We start from the raw sequence: 16,754 nt of genomic DNA, 5'->3' as shown, positions 1-16,754 counted from the left end.
TTGGATTGTGCGAATGGAGGAAGCTGATCCGTTTCGCTCCAAGTTGGCTGAGAATATACGACTTCGATGATGGAGTGAGCACCCACCAAATATTCTTCGGATATGCTCTGTTACTTGCTTCACATAGACCTTCACGTCACATCATGTCTCCTTTGATAGCTGGTTGGGACATGCCCGCGTACAGTCATCAATCACTTAGTCATGCAAATATCGTACGTAGTTGCATAAAAGATTTGTTGATTTTTATTGTTTAGTCTCAAAGATAATTCAGATATAATCATAATCCCTTTTTTTCTTTTCAAGAATGTTATTCGTAGAATTGGACGGAGTATCGAATCTATTATTAGCCATTGTACGATGAGACGAAGATTCTGTTAGAGCTAGCCCCAGGATATTTACCAAAGGATAATTTTGGCAACACAAATCAAGACAATAAAGCGGAAAGAATAAAGCGACAAGAACAAACAAAACACCAGAACACCAGATATACGTGGTTCGGTCAATTAACTTTGACCTACATCCACGAAAGAAAGAGGAGCAAATTACTACTATAAAAGAGGGACACTTACAAATACCTTAGGAAATGTTCCTAGGCCATAAAACACCTTCAGCTTCCTAAACAAGAAGACTTCAAACCATAAGCAGGTTTTCTTGTGATGCCTGTTGTACTTCTTGTGGTGTCTGTGGTACATCTGACTTCAAAGCCCAGGCCCTTATTTATAGTTCCAAGACGAGACAACAAGTCTAATTTTCCCGATGTGGGACTATGGGACTTGCCAAACTAACAAATCTCCACCTTGGCATGTCCCAACAAAACTTGCTCCACCTTCTTCACAAAAGCCCCAACGGGCAATCACCAACAATGAACACCAACCAAGTCCAAGCACTGCTTGAACTTGTAAACCGGAACATGCTTCGTAAGCATATCAACTGGATTGTCCTTCGTATAAATTTTCTGAACAAGGACCTTTCCCTCAGCAATCAACCACTTAGCGGAATTATCAAAAGAAACTGCATCTGAGTAGGTAGTAGGCTCACCAACTTCACTTGTTTCTTCTGCAACAGACAAAGCATATGCAACCAAATTTGCATATCTTTGTGGTGGTCGAATATCTCTCAGTGGTCTATCCTTGGCTATGGAATATTGCTCTTCCTCTGGATCATCTGCGTCAGTAGACTCGGGACCACCTACTGGCATTCTTTGAGTAGAAGAGTTCGACTTAAAAGAATCTGAACTACCAATCTCAAGCTCCACCTGCTTCTGCGCACTATCATTTGTATAACTAGTAGATTCCTCTTTAGAAGATAGCATAGATAATTCATCAAAAGTAACATCTCTACTGATTATAAATTTTGGGGATTTGGGATCAGGACACCATAATCTGTATCCTTTCACCCCAGAAGCATACCCAAGGAAAATGCACTTTTTAGCCCGAGGCTCTAATTTTCCTTCATTTACATGCATGTATGCTGGGCACCTAAAAATTTTAAAATCAGAATAATCAGCAGGAGTACCTGACCAAACTTCCTCCGGAGTTTTAAAGTCAAGTGCTGCAGAAGGAGCGCGGTTGACAACGTAACATGCCATATTAATCGCCTCTGCCCAAAAGTCCTTTGTCAACCCTGCATTTGAGATCATACACCTCGCTCTCTCCAAAAGTGTTCTGTTCATACGTTCGGCCACACCATTTTGTTGAGGCGTCATCCTAACAGTGCGATGCTGAACGATTCCTTCATTTTTGCAGAATTCTTCAAAGTCACCTTCACAAAATTCCATGTCATTATCTGTTCGAAGCCGCTTAATCTGTTTACATGTTTGCTTCTCAATCAAAGCCTTCCATTGTTTAAAGGTTAGAAAAACATCATTTTTATGCTTCAGAAAATAAACCCAAACTTTCCTGGAATAATCATCAATGAAAGTCAACATATACCTGGCACCACCCTTAGACTGAACTTGAGCTGGACCCCAAAGGTCTGAATGAATATAGTCAAGAGTACCTTTCGTTTTGTGAACTGCCGGAGAATTGAAGCTGACTCTTTTCTGCTTTCCAAAAATGCAGTGTTCATAAAAGTCCAGTGGCCCAGTACTCTGTCCGCAAAGTAGACCTCTTTTGCTCAATATGCTCAAACCTTTTTCGCTCATATGACCCAAACGCATATGCCATAATTTGGTGATATCAGAATCAGACAATGATGATGACGAAACTGCAACTGAACCTGTGACAGTAGTTTCCTACAGAATATACAAGCTACCAGACCTACGAGCTTTCATAACAACAAGGGCATTTCTAGAAACTTTCATAACTCCACCTTCAGCTGTGTATTTACACCCAAGGGCCTCTAAGGTGCCTAAAGAGATGAGATTCTTTTTCAAATCAGGAACATGTCTAACATTAGTGAGCGTCCTCACAATACCATCATGCATTTTAATTCGGATTGTTCCTCTACCAACAACATCACATGCGGCATTATTGCCCATCAAAACAATTCCACCATTACAAGATTCATATGTAGAAAACAAATCCCTATTGGGACACATGTGATAAGAACAACCTGAATCTAAAATTCATTCATTTTTAGACTTTGTCCTGTCATCAATAGCAAAGAAAATATTTCCAAAATTCTCATCAGATGCTATACTAGCTTCAGCGGATTCAATAGTTTTCTCAACAAATTTTTCCTTTTGCTTTAATTTATTTTTCAATTTAAAGCAATCAGATTTAATGTGCCCCATTTTATGACAATATCTGCATTCTAAATTTCTATGTCTGGATTTAGATCTAGATTTAGATCTACTACTTTCAAATTCTCTTTTATCCATTCTCCCCCTAACAACCAGATCCTCAACCTGATTCTCTCTACTTTCCCCAGTGATATTCTTGTCTATCTGCTCCTTAGATTTCAGTGCAGATTTAATTTCTTGATACGAAACTGTTTCTTTTCCATAAATCAAAGTATCACGGAAATGCTTAAAAGATTAGGGAAGAGAACACAAGAGCAACAAAGCCTTATCCTCATCATCAATTTTTGCATCTATATTCTCCAAATCCATAACCAAAGAATCAAACTTATCAAGATGCGAGAGTATATATGTACCTTCAACCATCCGAAGCATATATAGACTCTACTTCAAGTAGAGACGATTCTCCACTGTCCTCTTCATGTACAAGGCTTTAAGCTCGTCCCACATGCTCTTAGCCGTAGTCTCCGTAGCTACCTCCCGTAAAACCTCGTCAGAGAGGTTTAGAATGATGCTGGATCGGGCCTTCTTATCCATACCCGCAAGATCTTCCTTTGACGTACCATCTGGAATGTTCTCAGCACCCTGAAGTGCCAAATCAACTCCGTCTTGAACCAGAATGGCCTCCATCTTGAGTTGCCATATGCCGAAGTTGACATTTCTGTCGAATTTCTCGACAACAATCTTTGTTATTGTCATCGTTGTCAAAAGATCCCAGAACCAGGCTCTGATACCAGTTTGTTAGAGCTAGCCCCAGGATATTTACCAAAGGATAATTTTGGCAACACAACAAAGACAATAAAGCGGAAAGAATAAAGCGACAAGAACAAACAAAACACCAGAACACCAGATATACGTGGTTCGATCAATTAACTTTGACCTACATCTACGGAAGAAAGAGGCGCAAATTACTACTATAAAAGAGGGACACTTACAAATGCCTTATGAAATGTTCCTAGGCCATAAAACACCTTCAGCTTCCTAAACAAGAAGACTTCAAACCATAAGCAGGTTTTCTTGTGATGCCTACTGTACTTCTTGTGGTGTCTGTGGTACATCTGACTTCAAAGCCCAGGCCCTTATTTATAGTTCCAAGACGAGACAACAAGTCTAATTTTCCCGATGTGGGACTATGGGACTTGTCAAACTAACAGATTCAAAACAAACAAAGATAATCTTCCTTCTCATCTATTATGACAATGCAATCATAGGTCATCCTTCATCTATCTGCATATTGGAGGAAGATTCAAAACAAATAAACACAACATTCCTTCTCGTCTATTATGATAAGATAATCATAAGCTTTCTTCTAATTAATTATGATAACAAAGACAATCACAACATTCTTTCTTATCTTTTATGATAAACAATACACTTTCTTCTTATCCATTATGATGAGAAAGACAATCATAAACTCTTGTCTCGATATCCAAGATATAAAAATATATCTTATACTTTATGCAAGAAACTCCTTTTATCCTATTTGAATCAACATTTTGGGATATTAGATTACTAACTTAAGTGTTGGAGGGATCAGGTCAAGAAACTCCTTCCGACCTTGGTCTTCAAATAGGTGATACCTCGGAAGCACGATATTTCTATCTCGAAGATATCTTGGATATTATTGCGGACACGAGTCTAAACCACGTTGAGCTAAGTAAGACATCAATGATATTTTTTCATAATATCTGGGTTCTACAAAATTATGTCAGGAGCATGTATAATAAAACTCATATGATGTTTAAGTCAATAAAGGATTCGGAGGCCTAAGTGAATTACGAGTCCATTGTATAAAAGAGTAATTTGGAATGATCTAATATGATAAGTGATGATGTGTCGACGACAACGAATCTAGGGCAGTGTGGTAGAGAGTTTTAGGGGATTAAATTATGACTACAAGAATCGGATTTGTAGTTACAGATTTATGGTTAATATGATTATGGGTGACAAGTTTACTAAATTCAAGAATCATGGGTTTACTTTAGATTTTGTTCATTGAGAGTTGATATCAATGTGTTAGGAGTCAAAGTATCGACTGAGTATTATTGAACTGACATCTTTATAACGTTGAAATGTAGGTCCTGAGTGTCGACAATCCGCAAGATGTCAATCTACATATAACACACTCTAATTCAGACATCTTAATATCGCAAGAGTCTTTAAAATAATTAATTTAGATTAGATAAAGATAATTTGGATGATCTAATAAGTGACGGTGTGTCACAACGTATCTACGGCAGTGTGGTAGAGAGCCTTAAGAGATTAAATTATTGCTATGTATTTATCGTTGAGATGTAGGTCGACAAACCATCTGATGACAATTTACGGTAATGTCTGACATTAAGGTTTATTTGATTTTTTTTTATTGACTTTGGTTTGTGCTTCTTTATCGACAAAAGTACGGCCAAACTGTACATATTGTGCCTAAAAATTGCACCAGCGTAACCTTAAAGGTGCAGACCATGCGTGGTGATGATACTGTCTTCAGTGAGTGAATCATCAAGCGACACGCAGCACTCGAATGGAAGCCCACGCCTTTCTTCGACCGCCACGTAGGCACACGCCACCTGTTGCGCCTCCGAATCTGATGCTTTGTCGTTGCCTCCGCACGTCGTCCGGATTCTGTTCCAATAGATTCGCGGCGGTATTTGTCTAGGGATTCCCGTGGCAGGCCTCCGCGCCCGCGCATTTCCGAACGCGAGGGATCCCGAGGTCTCGTACCGGTGTTCTCCACCACATATGGGTCGTCAGAACGGCAAGGGCCCCACATTTGTGTGAGAAGGGAGTACGAGATCACCAACGAACTCGTCGGATGAGGATAAGTAGTCGTGGCGAAACACTTCTCGGAAATTACCCCCGCCGCCAGGCGTGACATGGGCACGTGTCACGCAACAAGATCTCGTATCACGCCGCAGGAGACACCACGTCACGAAGCCCCTCGTGTCCCCACGCGAGTCCCGTGGTGGCGAATCCGGCGATGCACGAGGTGATGAGGCGGCATCACAGCCGGCACAAAGCCCCGGGGCAGTGCGGCTCAGCGAACCTGCAGTACGTCGCGGCGCCCCTGCCCGTCGTCTGGTCGTTAGTGCGGCGGTTCGACCGGCCGCAGGACTGGACTACAAGCGGTTCCTTAAGGGATGCAGGCTGCGCGCCGGGGACGGCAGGGTGGGGAACGTGAGGGAGGTGACGCTGGTGTCCGGGCTGCCGGCGGGGACCAGCACGGAGCGGCTCGACGCGCTGGACGACGAGCGGCACGTGATCAGCTTCTCCGTCGTGGGCGGCGACCACCGGCTGAGCAATTACCAGTCGACCACGTCGCTCCACGAGGGCGGCGGAGGGGAGGGGACCGTGGTGGTGGAGTCGTACGTGGTGGACGTGCCTCCAGGGAACACGGAGGAGGACACCTGCGTCTTCGTCGACACCATCATCCGATGCAACCTCATCTCGCTGGCGAGCGTTGCGGAGCGGATGGCAGTTTATGAACTGGCACAACCTGTACGCAGTTTTTCTCTTATATACATATATATATATATATATATATATATATATATATATATATATATATATATATATATATATATATACATATATATATATATACATATATATATATATATACATATATATATATATATACATATATATATATATATATACATATATATATATATATACATATATATATATATATACATATATATATATATATACATATATATATATATATACATATATATATATATATATATATATATATATATATATATATATATATATAAAAGAGAAAAATGTGATGCTGTGCTGTTCTCATGTCAATGGCCGTATGCACTGACTGTAAAAATGCCTGTGTTATTTTTGCCTCGTTATATCATCACAGTTGTGCCATTCTCCTTTTCATCACTGGGATTACAGACTTCATTATGTCACCATCTATGGTTGTAATGTTTTGCACTGAACACAAGAAGAACTAACTCCTCTGGAATATGAGCTTAAAGAGCTATATGTTCCAAGATCTGATCATTAATGCATTTGTTAAAAAGCCACATACAGTCTTTTTCACGGAGAAGTTACAGAAAGGAGGCAGCTGAGAAAGGCTACTCCCTGGGTGAAAATATTGATACAAGCAGCATCTCCTCAACCCAGAGAGACGAATAAACAAAATATATTTCCCTGCAACTACAAGACAATACATTGCAGGATAATGTAGGAAGGCTGCTATTCACAGGCAAACTTTGTGCCAAAGCTGGTGAGGCAGATAGCAAATGCCTGGAAGGCCGAGAGCGGCTGGCGGTAATCCATGGTGAACACGTCATCACCGACCTTACCAAACTGCAGCAGCACCATCTTCTCATCCCCGATTCCTCCAGGTCGGTTGGAATCTGCAGTCGCCACTAGCTGAAAGTTCTTCACCGAGGCCACTGTCACCCGACCATGAAAATTCAAGCACCAGCACTGCAGGTGCTCATGCCACCGAGGAGCCTTGTTCTGGAGGACTAAAGACATTCCAGGGCCATGTGCCTTCGACTTCAGCAGATCTTCCTCTGAACTGTCTTGTACCACCACGGGGTGATGTAGACTGCAGCACATCCTTCTTGGACCTCTAGATTTGAGAAGGTTGAATTTGTAAGAGAGCCGTCCAATCTCAAAATTACCAGCAGAGACCTGTGGGCTAATTTGCTTGCTTGCAAATCGCCGGCTTGCTCTGCTGCTTGATGCCTTAGCACCATCGTATGGTGGCCGACTGTCGTAGATTGTAAAATTAATACCCAAGAAGTCAGATCTGCAAGTTGGGCAACATTCAGATTTATGAAAACCATGCATTGGAAAGTCTGTGAAAGCAGTGGTTTTGGGAGAAAAACAAATATGGTGCAAAACTTCATCTAAGACCAGCACAATTCTTCGTTTCAGTAAGAAGAAAAGCTATGGGATATGGAATATTTTAGAGTGGTCCTAGATCCTATCATATCATAGAACGGAGAGAAGATTGCTTCTTTTGCATTCACACATGGCATCGTTCCTCATCAACTTGCATCATATATGTGATGGTTGAATGCAAAATAGAAGCTAGATTCTGTATTATCCTACCAAGAATCCAATCGGTTTGAAGTCTTCGAAAGTTGCACATGCACTGATTGCTAAATGCATAGTCCACGGTGAAATATGATGGTTCCCTAATACGATACGTAATTTCAATGCACAATATAATGTCAGAAGGCTTAAATCCATTTGAGATTCCGCAAAATGCATAAAAAAAAATAATAGACTCTGGCAAAATATATAAGTGCTGATAGTGGTTGCAGTATAACAAATGTACTCCACCATACTCTCTGTTCATGCACAGATACACCGGTGAACTGACCTTACCAATCCACAGAAATATTAAGCAAATTTCAGTATTAAACATATCAACCTGTATGTACGAACCATTAATTTTTGTACCGATACCAATATTGGTATTGAAAACCTTGGTAAAATTGTGGACTGCAGAAGCACAAAGGGAAGCAGAATAGAAAGACTAACCTCAACTTTCCCATGTATGCATTAGTTCCTTGAGACAGGTCATCAGCATTAAGAGAGATGATGTACCCGATGCGAGCACCACGCCTAAACCGACGAGCTGCGAGAAGGAACTTTCCCTTATCCATAAATGCTACATCAACGAAACCAAGCAGACCCATGTTGGAAATAGATTAGAGATGATCATGGAACAAACAGATATAAAGATTATTAAAATTCAATTTACGATTATCCACACATTGACATTGAGATGGTTCAGAGATAAATATCATGTATCATAGCGATGGTGCAAGAGACTTATGTAGGTCACATTTGCATCAAATTCACCAAATCAGATAAAGTATAAAAGAGATGAAAAACACAAAAGTGTGAGCGACATGAAAGAAAAGCTCAGGCAGAAACGACAGAACTAACAGCAGCATCTTTTGTGGTAATGCAAACAACATACGACAAGTGTGGGTAAACAAGGTGGTTCAGTTTCATGTTAGATGAAATACACACTGTAGCCAGAAGAATCATGCAATCCCAAAATGATGCAAGCATGATAAGTAAAATAAATTCTCCTCTTCTACTCTTTATCATGTATGCCACCAACCAATTAAGCTCAATGTATAAGTCACCTGATTCTGAAAACTATGACCAAAGAGGGAAAAAGAAAAATAAGAGACAAAAGGGGGAGAAAGGAGCCTTGTCTTTCAATATTTACGATGTGCTCTGATAGTGACTTCCCATTATTCTCTGTTTTGTCTATAAGATTTTTTGCCACAATAACCTGCTCTCGCAAAAAAGCATTCTGCCAATTGTGGTTCTAATTCTTTGGTCTAAAGTCTCTACTATTGAATGTAATCAAAGCCAGCCTTCAACTTTAGAGAGGCAATTTGCAAAAGGAAGAAATTTGTAAACATCGGTCTTCTTTGTTACCTTAGACTGTTTTTCTAGATATCAATGCTTGTTTGGCGTGTACTTACATTGGTATAATTTTCACAGCTATATATTTCAAGTTATAATTGTTTCAGTGTTTATACTTCAATTGTTTCAGTGTAAACCAAGTATCTGTACATATACTAACAGATAGATTGATGATCGCTTTCCATGTTCCCTTGCGCCTTTTGCCCCAGTTCACAGCGCATTTGTGTCATATTACACAATAAAGAAACTGGGTAATACAGATGAAATATAAGCAAAAGATTACTAACAAGAATATATTTTTGGAGAGTGATCAGATTACTCACTTTGTGTCAAGCTAAGATACAGATAGAATGTGGAGCTCATCTTGTTCCTTTTGATGAAGCACTGAATCGGAGTATCCGCTGGACCTGGCTGTATTTAGCACGACATATACAATCAATCAACCGTGGATCCTCTATAAAGAGATGTTAGAAAAGCAAATGAGAATGTAAACAACCAAAGAGAACAAAGATCAAAGAGAGGAAAAAGGATCTCCAAAAGTCCAAATTGATTCTGCCCTCAATGACATGCAAACAACAAAAAAATTCAAAATTTTGAAACCTCTACGAGAATTATTCTCGGTTGGGTAGTGAGAACGCAATCTCCGGTGCATTACGACCTGTTTGAGGGACGAAGGGAAGGTGATCTTGCCGGTCTCGAGTGGGGGGCGGACGACTCCTTTCGTCACCTCCCTCCAGCTACGGCAGACGCAGGCGCAGGACACCACGTCCTTCCGCATCGGCCACCGCTCCCCGCCGGCCTCCACCCGCCGCACGATCTCCCGGAGCAGCTCCGGCAGGATCGACGCCCACCTCTCCTGCTCCTCCTCCTGTCGCGAGGTTGCCGCCGTCGAGGCCCCATCCCTTCCTCCCTCCTCGATATCCTCCTCATCCTCCGCCCGTCCTCCCACGCCGCCGGCCTCGTTGTCCCGGCGCTGCCACCCAGCGGAGGACGACGAGACCCTCGACAGTAACGCCTTTCCTAGCGCCATGCCTCCCGGATGACCGTCTTCCCCCTTGCGTCGGGCCGAGAGACGGAGAGAGAGGGAGAGGCGTTTCCTAGGGCATCGATTCAACGAGTAACCATTAGAGAGGGAGGTAATGGACGCGTCGAGAAGAGGACGCGTAGATGTGGTGGTGGCCGCCTTCCTTCCTCTCCTGCACTGGAACGTCCATTGCCCGGTGGTGGCCCACTACAGCCAATTTATATTTATTTATTTATATAGATAATAAATAGTTCATATATGGAGTAAATTTAGTTTTCTTTCTTTCACTCCATCTTAATTCTATTTGTCATAAAATAGATTTAAATCTGTTAGTAATTTCCATACTTATCTTTGATTAGTTAGGTCTCTAAATTTAGTATATTATGCTTATTATTTCGCGGTCTCCATTTATCATATTATGATCATATCTCTTCTATTAACCTATTAAGTCTAAACATTAATTTAATATAAAATATTTCAGTTCAAATTGATAATATAAAATATTCATTTTTCATGTAGCATAGTATATTTGTGAATGTTAATCTTTTTTATTGATTTATTTTTTAAATGAGATTTTATTAAAAAAAATATTATGAAATCTATCATTTGTTGAATAATAATAATAGATGGGTAAAAATGGTTGGCTTATCGATCTGATTTTTTTTATTTAATTAATATGAGATTAAATATTTTTATCAACATACAGTGATGATAGCTTCATCATCGACCTTACGAGCTTACCCGGTACAGTAACAAAGTGGAGAACAAAATCTTTTCGGAGGAGATCATCGGAAGAACCTAAAGCTATAATCACGAAGTGTAACGCTCTGTTCATGGCAACTTATTATAGGGAACGATGATGATGCAATCATGAACATGCATGCCACCGGAGATGCAGTGCCATGCCATGTCCTCGACCTCCGAAACCTTCGACCCGTTTTATGTTTTGGATTATAGTCGAACACATAAAAAGAAGGGTCTCATCGCTTCCCCGTCTCCTTCCTTTATTGATCACCTTATCTATTTTAGACTATTTATATGAATAAATCTTGATTTTTTTTTAATATTTATCAACTCCATATACATGATGAAACACTAAAGCTACCATAATACGTTAGGTCATATGTATGTAGAGAGGACCAAGAGTTGAGCTTGTCTAAGTCTAGAAATACCCTTATGATACTACTAAAAAATAAATCTATTTATAACCTCAATAATATGTTTTTTTTTATTATCATTATTAACTTTATTCTTTTTGTGCAAATCTTATCAACCTGCATAAGACTAAAAGCACGGAACAATCCTTATAAACATCGATATCGATATTGCACAACTTGCACACAAAAAAAAAAAGATTATAATATAACACTTAAAATAATACTTGCATAGGAGAATTGGTAATCAAATCCTTGTGATGGTACCACCAAGTCGAATAAAATCCACATTTTACTATCGAACCATATGGAGTGATGAAAGAAAAATATATTAGCATTGAGTCCAATTTTCCAATTTACTTCTTCGAAATACAAATTTCTATCTTTTTTATTCTTTAGTTACATGAACAATAATATAAATGAAGGGAATAACTAGCTAACTTTATGGGTTTGACAAGTGAGTTGTTTCCCAAGAATCCAAAGAATAAATGCTTGTGTTATCTCCTTCATGACCTAACCAACCAAAGGTCTCCTTTTATTCTAATTTTGGCTCATGCTATCTAATATACAGCTGCACATACCTAAGAAGGGTCACCGTGTCCCAAGTCCGGCCAGATTTAGTGCCAATCATGTCTTTATTGTTTACCAAGTCAAGCAAGCAATTTGTTAGTTTGGTTCCTTAATATTTGAATTTTTTTAATCCGAAAATTTGGAAAGTGGAAAATTAGCCATAAGAGTATCATTTATCTTAAGCTGAGAAATTATTATGTAATTTTATGCATAAAATATTAATTTGATGATGGATGTATATCTTACTTGAGTTATCAAACCGAGATGCTATGAATTTTGAAGATAAGATAATTAACATAGCGAATGAAGACTTGATGCTCGATCGATCCAGATCATTCGCTTTAGAACGACATAAGATTTACTTATGTAATTATTAGATTCATATCGATGCCAGATCCAAATCTTCGACATCGAATCTATCCATTATTGTGTATGAGTTTTTCAATAAATAATTACTATAAAATGTCTTGGTCAAAGTTTGAATCATAAAATTAATTTTTTTTTAGGGTTATTGTAGGATTACTCATCAAACCAATCCTAATTCGTCTTCCATCTAAGTGGTTCACCAACAATGACAATGTGATCTCCCATAATACTCTTAAATATATATATATATATATATATATATATATATATATATTCTCTCTCTCTCTCTCTCCCTATTTTAATGAAAAAACATAGAATATTTTTAATCAATATTTTTTTTCTTCTATTTAATCAATAATCTTATTGAGCACAAATGGAACAAACCCAAAAGGCTATCCACATTTCCCGGGCTTTTAGCCAGCTTTACACCCTCCAAAACCAGCCTACAATTCTGTTGTATTCTCCTCCCTCCATCAGCTCCCCCCCTTTTTCTTTCTCTCCCCCACCCTCAAACATGCACCCCACGTCCTAATCCCACCCCAGGCCAAGGAGGAGAAGAACCACGAGGAGACAAATCAAGCCTTCTCTCCTCGTTCGCGGTTCATCTTCTCTTCTCCCACAACTGCCCGCAGGACGCCACGCTCGCCACCTCCTCCTCCTCCTCCTCCTCCTCTCTCTCTCGCTCTCTCTCCATCTACTTGCTGCGCTCGTGGAGGTGTGGGCTTCATCTCCTAGAAGTGGAGATCAGGAAGTGGCCGCCGTCGCTGGTGCAGGAGCCCATGTCGCTTTCGGTGACCTCGTCGCCTTCTCCATGCGTTGAGCCGTGTTCGGGGACGAGCCCTTGATGGTACGGTTTCTGAAAAGAGGCTGCAGCCTTGACCGGTTGGTGCGCGGCAGGGGGATGTCCGAGAGCTCAGGGAGCAGAGAGGAGAGCCAAACCTTCGAGAGCGGGTCACTCGACGACGACAAGATGCTTTTTAGGAGCCAGGGATCGAGCGCGCCCTGCCAACCTCCGGAGCAAGCACCCAAGTCGCGGTTCAGCAAGGATGCAGGTGTCAAGGAGCAACCTTCAGGTACGACAGTAGCGTTACTGCATGAATTGAATCGAGTGTTGGAGACATAATGAATGTGTTCGAAGAAATACCTGAAAAGAACCAACTTTCGATATCATAAGATCACAATCTTTGTGGCGCCTTTTGTCAGATTTGGAGTTGATGAAGGAGAGGTTTGCAAAGCTGCTTCTGGGGGAGGACATGTCAGGTGGAGGAATAGGGGTTTCCTCAGCCCTCGCTCTCTCCAATGCCATCACCAATCTTGCAGGTTTCTTTCTGCTAGTCCACATCCATAACCAAATAGGAATATAAGAGATCATACCTGCTGCATCAGCGCAATGATCACCATGTTTTTCTCCTAAAGTATCTCTCGTCTGCATGAGCAAATCTATCCATCATCATAATCATCTTGAAAATCCAAATGACATTGATACCGTTCAAAATATTACATATATCCCTACAAATTAGTATTTTTGTTTATTTTGCACTTTTACATTCAAGTTGTTGATGAAAATATTAATTTTTTTAAATGTATTTTAATGTTTCATATTTTTAAGTTCATCAATAATATATATATATATATATATATATATATGCTATTTCCAAAATTTGAAAGGATAGATATGCAAAAACCTTATTCAATAATCTTTTTATTGAAGATCATCTAACATCTTCACCTGTCTGTTGTTGTGACTGAACCAGCTTCTGTGTTTGGAGAACAATGGCGTCTGGAGCCCATGTCTGCAGAAAGGAAGGCGAGATGGAGAAGAGAAATAAACTGGCTTTTATCAGTCACGGATCATATTGTTCAGTTTGTTCCTTCCCAACAGATATCCAAAGATGGAACCAGCATGGAGGTCACTCAAAACACCTCTCTTTCTTGTTGTTGTTGTTGTTGTTGTTGTTGTACTGTTTTATCTGCAATAAGAACAGCAGATCATGTAGTCAGTAATCAACACACCATATCAATTTACGTAGATAACAACAAGATGAAAATCTCACCGTAAATTACAATGTTCTTATTTGTGTCGTGAGCAGATTATGGTAACTCAGCAACGCAAAGACCTTCTCATGAATATCCCTGCCTTGCGGAAGCTCGATGCAATGCTCATCGTAAGCGAACCTGTGCAAACTGAAATGCTCAGCAGTAGACCGCAAAAAATTTTCAGCTAATTTGACTCTTTATCCTTGTCTGAAACAGGAATACCTAGACAACTTCAAAGACCAAAATGAGTTCTGGTATGTGTCCAGAGATGCTGATGAGTCCGAGAAGGGGAATGCTCGGAGGACAGATGATAAGTGGTGGCTTCCGACCGTCAGAGTCCCTCCCGATGGCTTGTCTGACGTATCAAGGAAATGGCTTCAGTATCAAAAGGAGCTTGTGAACCAAGTGCTCAAAGCAGCAATGGCTATAAACGCTAATGTTCTTACGGAGATGGAGATTCCAGAATCCTACATTGAATCCCTCCCTAAGGTAGGCTTTCAGAAGGGATTTTTTGGCCAACTGTTTCAACTCAGATTAATTCCTTTTATTCTATTATGATAAAATAAAATTGCCATTCCAAACTAATGTAACAAACTTTTGGCTTTGAAATGGTTCCCAGTTTTTGCTTCAGCTGAAGGTGATCATTTTAGACGGGGTTTTAGCAGGGTGACGTGTGATATGTTTATGCACATAGAAAAATAATTTTGCACTGTGGTCTTCAGTCTCATCTGTACTTCCATGTCAATTTCAAGTGCTTCATTCTAAATTTTTGTTCTGAATTTATACATCTAGAGAAAGCAAATTGGCACTTGAGCAATATGTTTAGTTCAATAGTTTTAGTTCCTTTCAATTGTGTCATAAATAATATCTGAAGGATACTGAAACTAGCAAAGAAGAATGAAGGTTAGTAGCACCAATTTGTTCTAGGAATTGATTTATTTTTCCCCTTCAAATGACATCAACTCCAGGTCAGTATACATGTAGCAGTAACGTTTTCTCGTGTAACAGAATGGAAGGGCAAGTCTCGGAGACTCACTTTATCGGAATATAACCGACGATGATTTCGACCCTGAAGAGTTCCTCTCATCTGTAGACTTATCAACAGAGCACAAAATCCTAGACCTCAAAAACCGAATTGAAGCATCTGTTATCATTTGGAAGAGGAAGATGCACAACAAAGATGGCAAATCTGCATGGGGTTCAGCAGTCAGCATGGAGAAGAGAGAGCAATTTGAAGAGAGAGCAGAAACCATCTTGCTCATACTCAAGCACAGATTCCCTGGGATTCCTCAATCAGACCTGGACATCAACAAGATTCAGTACAACAAGGTAAGGACCAACACTCGACTCTCTCCATTGGACCAACTCCATGTTTTCTCCAAAAAAGCATACAATTAGCACTTCGGCTTTCAACGTTGATTATTCTTATATGGCTTATGCAGGATGTAGGGCATTCCATACTGGAAAGCTACTCGAGGGTTATAGAAAGCTTAGCTTTCACCGTGATGTCTCGTATTGAAGATGTTCTCTATGCTGATTCTGTATCCCAAGATGCAACAGGTGGCAGCTCAAGGAGAAGACCTTCACTGACAGATTCAGAGCCAATTAAGCCCCTTGATCCCAAGGAAGAGATCGAGAAGCTTAACAAAATAGAAGCAAACAATTTGATGACACTACAAGATTTCATGGGTTGGCAAATGGATCAGAATACCGAGACGAAGAAGGAGAAGGGCACCTCGGAGGATGAAGGAAAGTGGATGAGAAAGCTCCCTAACCTTGTGACCAACAAGAAATTTTTAGAGAAAATAGAGAACTTGGGAGGCCTGAGAAGTCCAACAGCTCGCCACTAAGAAATCTTATGAGCAAAGGGAATGATGAAATGGATGATATGGGGACATCAAGACAAATGTATTTAGTTCTATAGAATTGGACATTCATGAATATAACTTCAAGTGCTGCTGTTGGATTTTGGTGGATGGTGATGACAATTGTCCATGTGCTGATTAAAGCTGCTCAAAGTCATGGCAGATATCATCGCAACCAGTTGACAAGAACTTGTCATCTATATGCACCACACAGTGAACCATAGCTTAGGAAGTGTTTCTCTCCTAGAAGATGACCTTATGCGATGCAGCAAATCTTGAAAGATTCTTACCCCATGAAACCAGAGAACGAACCCCTTGCTTGATGTCCCTACTTGTACCATGTGTGTGTGTGTGTGTGTGTGTGTGTGGCATTACTTTTACAGATTGTGTCTATTTTTATTCACCTTCAACCATTCTTTGTCATTCAGCTTGTTGGTTTTATTTTGATGTAGCTGCGTATGGAAGTTTCAGCTGATGTACTAACTCCTGTGATCATGTCATATCAACAAAAGTCAAGATCAAGTCTCCAACAAAATCTTGGTTCTTATTTTTAGGTCTTTGGTCATTGCCAG

The 16,754-nt window shown here is 40.1% G+C and overlaps 2 protein-coding genes and 1 pseudogene across 2 annotated transcripts; 2 read left to right on the top strand and 1 right to left on the bottom strand.

Moving 5' to 3' along the window:
* Positions 1-5,695: 5,695 nt before the first annotated feature.
* On the top strand, positions 5,696-6,828 carry LOC135672054 (abscisic acid receptor PYL12-like; annotated as a pseudogene).
* Positions 6,743-10,351, bottom strand: LOC103981118 (tubby-like F-box protein 1). The gene is made up of 4 exons (XM_009397717.3): positions 9,825-10,351; positions 9,490-9,577; positions 8,261-8,390; positions 6,743-7,520 (listed from the first exon to the last, which is right to left on the bottom strand). Exons 1-4 carry the CDS (start codon positions 10,194-10,196, stop codon positions 6,956-6,958), a joined length of 1,155 nt encoding a protein of 384 aa, XP_009395992.2. The 5' UTR covers positions 10,197-10,351; the 3' UTR covers positions 6,743-6,955.
* Positions 10,352-13,124: 2,773 nt separating this feature from the next.
* LOC135645426 (rho guanine nucleotide exchange factor 8-like) lies at positions 13,125-16,657 on the top strand. Its single transcript, XM_065163786.1, has 7 exons — positions 13,125-13,353; positions 13,484-13,600; positions 14,035-14,189; positions 14,371-14,445; positions 14,534-14,806; positions 15,326-15,646; positions 15,760-16,657. The coding sequence occupies exons 1-7, from the start codon at positions 13,125-13,127 to the stop codon at positions 16,165-16,167; spliced, it is 1,578 nt and encodes a 525-aa protein (XP_065019858.1). The 3' UTR covers positions 16,168-16,657.
* The last annotated feature ends 97 nt before the right edge of the window (positions 16,658-16,754 follow it).

The sequence above is a fragment of the Musa acuminata genome, chromosome BXJ1-4 (assembly GCF_036884655.1).
Source record: "Musa acuminata AAA Group cultivar baxijiao chromosome BXJ1-4, Cavendish_Baxijiao_AAA, whole genome shotgun sequence".
NCBI classification, from domain to species: domain Eukaryota; kingdom Viridiplantae; phylum Streptophyta; class Magnoliopsida; order Zingiberales; family Musaceae; genus Musa; species Musa acuminata.
This window is presented reverse-complemented; position numbering and strand designations above follow the sequence as displayed.

Bases quoted from the DNA above. Each gene is read 5' to 3' on its own strand.
- LOC103981118 (XM_009397717.3), bottom strand. From the start codon at position 10,196: ATGGCGCTAGGAAAGGCGTTACTGTCGAGGGTCTCGTCGTCCTCCGCT. The intron at 8,391-9,489 runs GTGAGTAATCTG...TCGTTGATGTAG, and splicing joins GTATCTTAGCTTGACACAAA to CATTTATGGATAAGGGAAAG. The intron at 7,521-8,260 runs GTTAGTCTTTCT...CCCAACTTGCAG, and splicing joins GCATACATGGGAAAGTTGAG to ATCTGACTTCTTGGGTATTA.
- LOC135645426 (XM_065163786.1), top strand. From the start codon at position 13,125: ATGGTACGGTTTCTGAAAAGAGGCTGCAGCCTTGACCGGTTGGTGCGC. The intron at 14,190-14,370 runs GTCACTCAAAAC...TGTCGTGAGCAG, and splicing joins AAGATGGAACCAGCATGGAG to ATTATGGTAACTCAGCAACG. The intron at 14,446-14,533 runs GTAAGCGAACCT...TGTCTGAAACAG, and splicing joins AGCTCGATGCAATGCTCATC to GAATACCTAGACAACTTCAA.